The sequence below is a fragment of the Mandrillus leucophaeus genome, unplaced genomic scaffold, assembly GCF_000951045.1.
Source record: "Mandrillus leucophaeus isolate KB7577 unplaced genomic scaffold, Mleu.le_1.0 Scaffold59, whole genome shotgun sequence".
Taxonomy (NCBI): Eukaryota; Metazoa; Chordata; class Mammalia; order Primates; family Cercopithecidae; genus Mandrillus; species Mandrillus leucophaeus.
In genome coordinates, this window is record NW_012106363.1 from 4,867,360 (window position 1) to 4,878,045 (window position 10,686).

General features: G+C 41.0%; 1 protein-coding gene across 3 annotated transcripts in view; it reads right to left on the reverse strand.

Moving 5' to 3' along the window:
• The window catches only part of IGF2BP1 (insulin-like growth factor 2 mRNA binding protein 1), a 57,935-nt gene that overhangs the window by 46,062 nt on the left and 1,187 nt on the right, over nt 1-10,686 (reverse strand). For all 3 annotated transcript variants that reach the window (XM_011999318.1, XM_011999317.1, XM_011999316.1), the window contains exon 2: nt 10,112-10,172. In XM_011999318.1, coding sequence (XP_011854708.1) covers nt 10,112-10,172 — 61 coding nt within the window. The remainder of the gene's footprint in view (nt 1-10,111; nt 10,173-10,686) is intronic.

Below are 10,686 nucleotides of genomic sequence, written 5' to 3' on the forward strand. Positions count from 1 at the left end.
ATATATATATATTTATATATAGATAGATAGATATACACACACACCAAGGATAAAGAGAAAAACCCACAAGTTTCCAAAGAAAAAATATCTGAAATATCTGTTAAGTTATATTTCTAGCAGGGCACGGTGGCTCACGCTTGTAAACCCAGCATCTTGTGGGGCTGAGGTGGGTGGATAACCTGAAGTCAGGTGTTCAAGACCAGCCTGGCCAACATGGTGAAATCTGTCTCTACTAAAAATACAAAAATTAGCCGGGCATGCTGGCGCACACCTATAGTCTTAGCTACTTGGGGAGACTGAGGCAGGAGAATCGCTTGAACCCGGGAGGCAGAGGCTGCAGTGAGCCAAGATGGCACCACAGCACTCTGGCCTGGGCAACAGAGCAAGACTCCACCTCAAAAAAACAAACAAACAAAAAATTATATTTCCTTCCATCTGCACTGTAAGATCAGGGTCTTTCACTTGTTCCTCACTGTATTTCTAATACCTAAGCAAAAGGCATCTCATGCAATAGTAGACTCTTAATGGATAAAAGTAACTGGATGAATGTATGCATGTATGAATCAATGAATACATTAGAGGTACCAATTTTTGCAGCAATATGCAAGCTATCACAGAAGTCTGCAGCGTCTTATTAAATGTTTTCTCCCATGGCTTTTCATTGTAAATATATATTTTTAAGTTATTTTTCAAACAGCCAGTGACTGAGTGGCAAGGACCCCACACACACTCCCAGGCTACAGTTGCTAACCATGGGGCTTTTAAGAGAAGAGAGCAAAGGAGTTTGGACCTAGACAGACAGCATTCCTCTTTTAGTTAGAAGTTTAAAGGAAACTACTCATTCAAGATGGCCAGCAAGAGGGGCAAGGGTAGAAGAGTGGAACAAAGATTATCTCACAGAAATATTAGAGGTTTGTGAAGATCATTCTGTTCCACCTCCTGCCTACACCCAGAGCTCATTCTGGACAGGAATCACTCCACTCTATTCTAAAAAGCAGCAGCGTATCTTAACCAAATGGTAATAAATATAGAGAGGAAGAAAACCCTATAGATAACCTCAGTCAGCTAGATTTTAAATAAATTTAAATAAGTTTCAGGAAGACCCTTAACAAGAGTACATTCTTCTGAATCTAGCTGCTTCCTCAGCCAACATCCTAGTACATCTAGTCTTTGTTTGGAATACACTGGCTGCAGCCACCAACAGCCATGTCTCTCTGTAAAGAATTATCTTTGCCCTTCAATTTATTTTTTTTTACTTTTTTTACTTTTTTTTTTTTTGAAATGGAATTTCACTCTTGTCACCCAGGCTGAAGTGCAATGGCACAATCTCTGCTCACTGCAACCTCTGCCTCCTGGGTTCAAGCAATTCTCCTGCCTCAGCCTCCCCAGTAGCTGGGATTACAGGTGCTAGCCACCACGCCCAGCTAATTTTTGTATTTTTAGGAGAGACGAGGTTTCACCATGTTCGTCGGGCTGGTCTCGAACCCCTGATAGGTGATCCACCCGCTTCAACCTCCCAAAGTGCTGGGATTACAGGCATGAGCCACTGCGCCTGGCCTGCCCTTTAATTTAGAACTTCGTCTCCAAATTCTGCCAAAGCAACTGGTCTCTATTACAGTTGGAGGTTCTCCTCCCAAGCAACTTAGAGACCTTAAGGAGGAAGTAGAATAAATATTTCTAACTTTGAATAGACATCCTCAACAAGTTTACTCCACCCAAAAGCTCCCATTTCAGTTCCTGTCTCCCCTCATTTTCTCCTCCTCAGAGTCCCTAATGGAAAGTTGACGAGCCCCAAGCAATCCCAAATGCCACTCTAGAAAGAGGCAACACACATCATTCTGCATAAACTAATTGTAAAACCCTTTATAGTAAATGATTAAAGTCACAAGCCTGTTAAAAGACTGAAAACCACATCCGGATGAGAAGCCCTTTTCCTCCCCATCCCAGTAAGAAGGTTCAACCCTTATTCCCAGGGCTGGGGCTATGGACCTGTGTGTATGTATGTGTATGCATCCACCCATGTGCCTGCATTACGGCATGCAGCCTTTGAGCAGAGAGCTGAAATGAAGAAGTGGGCATAAAAGTGGGTTCTGTGTGCATCTTTGGGAATTGGTTCCAGACCAGGGAACCAGGGAGAGAATGTGAGGACACTACAGAGGCAGAAGAAGTAGGGAACAATGTGTGCAGTCACCCCTGGGTATCTAGGGATCCCCAGTTCCTGAATGCCTATTTTGTTAGCTTACCAAGAGCAGGACATGAAAATAAACATACCCATCCCAGCAGAGGGGGGACATCGCTCTCATTTCTTCCTTCCTCAGACCCCCAGGAGGATTCATACAGTCCCTTTCATCCTGAATTCTTACAACACCTACCTTATATGCAGAGGTAGTTCCCCTCTTACCAATGTCCCTACTCTACATGTACCTTTGACAGTAGCCCTAAAGTGTGAAATTTCAGCTAGGAACCTGGACCAAGTTCAGGGCATAAATGGTAATAGAATAAATGGCCTGTTTCCCCTAATGAACAATTAGTAGCATTATCTGCCATGCTTGCCTCATCTCTCCAAGCCTTCTGTCTCAGAGAATGTACTGGGGGAATCTATAATCTAGGGGCTCTGTGGGGTTGCCCTGGTGAGCTTCATCTCTCTCCACTAAAAGATGGCTTTTCCTTTCAACATACAGGTAGAGTTACCAAAGCACCCTACACACAGCCCCCCTTCAACATGCCTAGCCATCACTGTTCCTAGTGCCTTAGATATATAGCCCAAGCTGACACACACAGTTCAAACACAAACTCTCATGGACACATTTTCAGGCATCTGTACACTTGATCAGTTCTAATACTCATGGAGCTTACCACAGCTATATGGGGCAGAGTAGGATACAACTGCAAAGCTTCAAAGGAGGACAAACAATGGCTAGGGCAGGAGTGAGAGAAGTCAATATCTACAACAAAATAGTAACAATAAGAGCTATTGTGTACTACTATTAGGACCACCTCTTTACAGTTACAGAAATTGAGCTCAAGCTTTTAAACCCTGAATGCTCCTGGGAGGAAGACCTTTCCTCCAGACCCCAGTAAAAGATGAGTGAGAGACCTAGGGTAGGTCATTAAGACTCTGACCTAACAGCACTTCTACCCTCCTGGAGTCTTAAGAATTTTGAATGATTCCTTTCCTCCTCATTCCTCTTTGCCAAAGAGCTCAGACCACACAAACAACCATTACACACATATTTCTGAATTCTCTGATTTCTCCGCTTAAAGATCCTAACTATATCCAATCAACTAAACTAAACTATCCAATGAAATTTCACTCAGACTTAACATTTTCCATTTCAAGTGGCCAAAACATCCAAATGAGTAACTGAGTTGGTTTCTGTTTTTATTTGAGACACAGTCTCGCTCTGTTGCCCAGGCTAGAGTGCAGTGGTGCGATCTCAGCTCACTGCAACCTCCACCTCCCAGGTTCAAGCAATTATCTGGCCTCAGCCTCCCGAGTAGCTGGGACTGCAGGCATGCACCACCACACCTGACTAATTTTTGTATTTTCAGTAGAGACAGGGTTTCACCATGTTGGCCAGACTGATCTTGAACTCCTGGCCTCATGTGATCTTCCCTATTCAGCCTCCAGAAGTGCTAGGATTGCAGGTGTGAACCACCAGGCCTGGCTTGAATGAGTGATTGAGTTTTTAACTAAAATTAATTCAAAATGAAAAAAAAAAAATTGAAGTTCTCCTTAATCCTCTTTTCATAAGGAAATGTGGAGAGGACTGACTAGAATCCACTAACCAGACGCGATAGAAAGGAAGAAAAAATGCAGAGCTTCCCCTCTTCTCCTGCCTCCTCTATTATGGGATTTTTCTCCACAACCCTCCTCTAAACTATACGCAAAATTTCCCAGCCATCCCATATCAGACACATCCCTTACATGCCTTCCAGCCACCAAAATGCCACTTGTCTAACAACCAGACTTGTCCTAAGGGGTCTTGAAAATATCTGCACAATCCACTCAAAACTTCTCTTAATCATCCAGCTGTATGCTCTCTATTTCAGTCAAAAGCAGTTTGCTTATGATCAGCCATGCTCCTGGGAATGTGGATTTCTGCAAAAGGACTGCATTTCTGATGGTGTTTGTTCTGCACACAGTTACATTTCAGTGTGTTGCAATCAGGTTTTTCCAACTGTATGTATTAAAAGTATGAGGTCCAAACCTACTTTTCTGTGATTTACCTGTAATCAACACATATTCTGTCAGTCAACTATGGTTAGAGCAAAAGTTTGTTCCAGCCTGTTGTATTATTGCAAATCTACTGTGCTGCAAGGTAGTAAGCAGGTGTTACAAAGTTCGCTCTGCAATAAATTTTAATAGTAGGATGACCCCCTCTTCTATCCACTAATAAGTAAATAGTCCCCTCTGATTAAAAGCTGAAGGGCCATCCCAAGTTCTCCTAGTAGAATGAAGTCACTACCTGGGGACTAAATAGCTTCCTGCTGGCATTGTCTCCTTGCTATGGTGTGTATCAGGTGTTATCTTACAGGATCATTTTTAACCAAACCATCGGTAACCAAATGGGCATACACTTTCTTGAGTACAGGTTTGAGAGACCTTTCCTTCTGCTTTTTGTTTTGACACGCATTTAAAAAGGTAGAGGGGAGGAGAGGAAAGGTGGAAATGGATGGGGTGCAGTTTTATACTAACATGGAGTCGAAGACTGGCTGAGACCCTGAGAAAGATCCTCAGAGCCTTGCCAGTGGCCAACTGGAAGGCCTATTGTCTCTCTTTCACAAGATAAACAAAATCCATGGATAGAACCTCTGACTACTATTACTGCCTCTGTTATTGTTTTGGTCAGCCTTCAGGACCTGTGGACAGACACAAACAGCTCATTTTGTAAAGATTGCAGGTTACTTAAATTGACACTTAACTCTTTTAAGGTTCTGTTTCTCAGGCCAAGACCTCAGCTACTGGGAGAGAGCAACAGCTACTTGCACTTCCATTTTCTCTCCAACTCTCTCATCCTATTTTCCCTTTACCCACTCTTCCTCTCTTTTTGCCTCTTTTCACTTCACATTTACCCACTGGCTTTTCGCTTTAGAATGGAGAGCTCTTGAGGCAGCCCAGGTGCTGGAAAGGGTCTGCAGCCCGCAGCCGGTGGGGGGAACCCTTTCGTGGGGTATCTGCTGCAAGGTTTGCGATCTAGGGGTTCCCAGGACTAAGGCGCGCCACAAGCAGCCTGGGATCTCCAGGGGTCTCAGGGATCTGAGAGGGGAAGTCCTCTTCGGAGACCCAGGCCAGCGGATGTTCTGTCAGGGGCTTGTTAAGAGAAGGCAGGCGGGCGGCCCCACCTCAGAGCCTGTCTCTTATACACATCTAGATGTGTATAAGAGACAGCTCCCTCCCTCCCCCCTCCCCGTCTGGAATTTCCAAGCCGGGACTAACTCGTCTGATTTCTCCAGTCTCCCCCGCTGCTTTTTTCCTCCCCTTTTCTTTCCCTAACACTCCCATCCCAAATTCTAAGCTGCACTTTCTGGAAGACATTAGCCACATTTCAAGAATCTTTTAAGAGAATGGGGAACGAACAAGACTTAATTTAAATTCTAACAGCTGGGAAAATGTCCGTTCTTCAAATGCCTTTGGTTTATACATTTATTCTAACAACCCCATCACCACCACTACCACCCCACACACAAAAATCAACAGATCTAACCACTAAATAACTCTTCACAAAACCTTTAAACTTCAACAAATAGCACTTGCTGTTCCCCACTTCTCACTCAACTAAACCAGACCTGAATTTTAAAATGTTTTAAAATTGTATACTCACTAGACTATCTCAATAGTATCTTTGTCAACTGGCTGCTACACATTAAAGTATAGTATAAATACACTCTTAAAAAGTAAACCTTAAAAGTACCCACACACATAGATTAAAATGATACATATTAAGGTAATTTTAAAAGATTAGAAGCTCAGAACCTTTGAATCAAGGTTCCTCCAATTGCTAATGTCATGTATTTCATCTCTGAAACGTAATTATAAGAATGTTTTTTTTCCACCAAAAGCTGTGCCATTAAAACTTTAAAAAACTTTACCTTTTCAACAATTAACAATACTTTGAATAAATTAGTGATGGGAATTGCAGTTCTTCCCCTTTTTTACTAAAAAGTTCTCCATCTGAGAAGCCATTATGGTAAAATTTCATCTTTTTAATTTGGGTCAGAAAAATAAGGGGTTCTAGAAACCTACAATTCTTCTAAGGGACTTAGCTGCCACTGCCTTAGTTGCCACTGCCTTCTAAGGGACTTAGTTGCCACTGCCCTTAGGAAACTCTCATCTTGAAATACTGACCACCCAAATGAGAACAGTTAAGGACTTCTACCAGCAGTGAAGGAAACTAATTTATGAATTTGCAAAGTTTAATTTTTAGGTGGAAATTAAAATAGGGAAAGAATGTACCCCAGTTTCCACCTTTCCTCCAAACAGTGCACAAAAACTTAACATTCAACCATTTTTTTCACTTATGTAAAGCAAAAAAAAAAAAAAAAAATTCTAACCTAATATTAATAAGAAAACCTTTTTAAATGAGTAATCAATTGTTTCTACTTCAAACTTTCTTGTTGAATAGCAGTCACATGTATCTTTTACCTCGTATGAGTTAAAAACTTTTTCATTTGGATACTAATCCATAATTACAACCATTAAAGTAAAAGTGCCTGAAAACCCTGCTGCTCTAATAGTTTTCATTCCCTTGTTTTTTAACCCCTCTTCATTCATTTTCAGTCCCAAAGTACAAGGTGGGTTTGTTTTTGTTTTTGTTTTTGTTTCTTAAGTGCAAATCCATTTCTGAAGGCAATTTTTAGGTTGTTTTGAAAACGTTTAGTGATCCAGTGATTTCTTCAGAACCTCGAGAAACCATTGCTAAAATATATTTAAAATATTTTTTGCCATTTATAAGACATCCCTTCACAGATTTTTAAAGCTGTTAACTTCAGAAAATTAAACTATAAAAATAGGAATCAAGTTTGGACACTTTCTTTTGAGAGTTCTCAATTTTATGAATGGTTTATAAAACTAATTTTGTTTAATAGGTGGAAATTTAAGGGAGCTAGCCCACCTCATTTTAAGTCAACACAGAGGAAAAGGAAAGAAGGACCATTAATCTGCCTAAAGAAATTACCAAACTTAGAATTCCTTACTGTGAACACATTTCACCTTTAAAAAAATGATTCAGTGCATCTCTTTCATTTTTTTCTTAACAGTAACACCTTTTATTTTGATGACACCAGTTGACAGTGAATATGCTATCTTTAGGTCACATTCCTCTAGAAAAAGGCACACCACAGTGGCAAGCGTAACAAAGGTTTAATTCCCTTAAAAAGCAAATCATGTCTCAAAGTAATCAAGTCACACTAAAATGGTACCCCCTTTACCTCAACTACTCCTCGGTCTCTCAGAATAAAACATATACAAGCCCTTTCCACAACTGTTTTTAAATGTATTTGGTTTTTCTCTTTTGTCTCAATATCTGGCAGTGAACATAAACAAATTCTCAACAAAAAAGCACAAATTGTTAACCAAATTCCAACACTAAAAGGGGGTTTGAGATGGTGATCTCTGAGAAATTTAATATCACCTCATTTAAAAAATTCAAGCTAATTGCTGTTTTCAGTTGAAATGCATAGTGTTCGGCCTCTTGAGTTCTTAAAAAGGTACAAATTATATGTATCAAATAAATTCAAACTGAGAACAAAATACATTAAGAGGTATTGTTATAGCATATCTTTTGATTTCCCCCTCTTAAAAAAACAAAACCACCAGGAACATTTAGTTGTTGGGTTTTTATGAATTATCTTAGAAACTGAAATCATAGTTCATTTGGAACTGAATGCCTCAAGAAGAGTTCATAAGGAAAATACAAGAGTACATATATACACAAAATATTATTTGTGTAGTTCATTTTGCTTAGAATGTGTTAGTCATAATTAACTATTTCCTGTTCTATACATCCATGAGATGATGGAAAAAGTCAGTAACAAACCTAACTGACGAAATACTTTTCAGACACAGACTAAAGACACATACCACAACATACTTCCTCAAAGACACAAAATGATAGAGCAAACTGACTTAATGAAAACAAACTCTTTCTTTTTTAAATCTTGAGACTTCAAAAATTGATTCATTCTAGAAAAATGAAGTGCCTTCTCACCACCAACCAAAATAAAAAGCAAAGAAAACACAATTGACTCAATGTTTGGGCTAAAAAAATTATTTCAGGAAGGGGGAGAACACACAAAAGATCTAATTTAATATGGGTGTGGACAGAGATTTTTTTTTACCCAGTCTTCTCACAAACCCCCTCTCCATTCCAACTCAAAAAAGAGCCCTCAGTAATGCATTTTGGAGGGAACAAGAAGGAGCCTAGAAATGGCTTAAAAGCAAGCAAATGGCTTGGGGAAAAAGATTCATAAATACAGGGCACCATGAAAAAATATAAATGTTTTGAGTTCCATTTCATCACGTTTTGCTATTTCTCTTGCTTTTCACTTTATTCCCTAAAATTTAAACCATCCTCAAGAGCAAAAGAAAAAATTCACATATCTTAGAATTCCATTTATTCTGGATATTTTTCATCAACACTCAGCTTTCAGTTCAAATATCCATATCCTTTTCAATAAACCTGCTGGTGTCAGTGTATCTTCCTTGGTCACATCTCCAGAAAATGTTTCAAAATAGCAAGTAAGACTTCTTTTCTTCCTTCCCATTTTATTACCTCTTTACACCTAACTCTAATTGCCTTTCCAATAACACTATATTTTAAGCATTTGAAGTTAAATCGCAAGCTCTATAAACGTAATAACAAGCCATATTGATCTATAGACACAATAGTTCCAAGTTACTTAAATATCAAGATAAACTACTAAATAGATTTTTATCTTACATTATACTTTCTAGGCCCTCTTAATCGTCCCCCCAAAAAAGCAGTCACTACCCCCCATCTACCCACCCGGAAAAGGCCAGAGACCATTCTGAATTGTACCAAGTTTTCAGTTGAAATGGGGGGTGAGGAGGATCAAAGATTTACTGGGAGCTGCTTTCCAACTTGGGACATGAGAGCAAACTCTACACTGTCAACATGTTTAAAGTCTGATTTGAGAAAAGTGGAAAGACTCTGCCCTTACACTTCCCAGCCAGAGTTCAAGGAAAGATTTCAGAGTTCAATGCAATATTTGAAATCCACCATGAATTCTCGGTAAGCATGATGGAGGTACCCCATTTTGCTGAAGAGAGAGAATAGAGAGAGGGTACTGGAACGAACACACACACACACACACACACACACACACACACACACACCATTCAATTCATCCACGGAGTTCTAGACCCTCCAAAGAGCCCCAGCTCACAGCCTCAACACAAAGCTCTCACCCCAGATGGTCCCCTTGTAACAATGGGCTGAAGGAGTGGGGGTAGGGGGGCTCGAAAAGGATAGTACAGCCAAGGCATATTCTTTGGAAAATCCAGTTGGGGAGAAGGATGATGTGAGATATGAGGGATTGGGGGTGGGGGGGTCCATGGAAAATAAAAAGTCTTTGCCTGTTGCAGAAATATAAATAAAATACAAGCATAAGGGGATTCTTTGGGGGACGGGAAACTGATTCCACATCACTTAGGAGTAGAAGGGCAATCCACTTAAGAATTATGGTGTGGAAAGAGTGGGAAAAACAGAAAATGAGGCCTGCTACGAAGTTGCAGAAATCGCCCTGAGTCTGAACTCTTCGAAGATTTTAAGGTTCCCCACAAAAAACGGCCCCACAAGTTGAACAAACTCCAAAAGGTTTCTCCCCTATTGATTTTCTTTCCCCTTTAATTCTACAAGCAACATCTTTTAGCCCACCCCAGCCCCAACTTATTTTTTTTTTACAAGCTGTAAACCACCCATTACAAGATCTTGGCCAATCTTCCCTCCCTGCCCCCAACATCCGGAGTTGGGGGTGGGAAAGACCAGTAATGGGTTTCTTCCACTGGAGACGCTATGGACCCCTGAACACAGCTTCTCAGCACACCCCCGCGGCCCCCCCACCCCCCCAGAAAAGAGCTCTTTCCTACCTTTGTTTTTTGGGCACCGAATGTTCAATCTCTAGGCGTTTTCCTTGTAATTCTACTTTCCCTAAAGATTAAAAAAAAAAAAAAAAAAATTACCATGAGAGCGTTAACAGGGGTTGGGGGTGGGAAGAGGAAGGGGAAAGACACTAGGCTAAATCAGGAGTTACTGGGATTCGAGATCTTCCTAGGAATCCAGGCAGTGGCTTCTGCAGCCAGATGGGAAAAAGGTTGCTCTAGGAATGGTGGAGTCTATAAATCCGTTATTATTCGTTTTTTAATTTTTGCTTTATTTAATCACTGAGGCTCGTTGAGTGGATCGCTCTGGAATCCCGATTTGGGAAAGGTGCGAGGCCATTTGTGTGGGTGTGCTGCCTACATTGCTCCCAGATGTGGGGAGAAGGAGCTAGGAGAGAAAGGGCTCCCCGTTCCTCAGAAAGTGGGGCGCGGGGCGGGAGGCGGTGTGCAGAACGAAACTTTATTTTTCTCTGTTGGCCAGGAAGAAGGGCTTGGAGCCGCGGAGCGGTCACCTGTCGGGACTGGTTTGGGAAGGGGTGGACCTGGGGGAGCGGAGCGGGGCC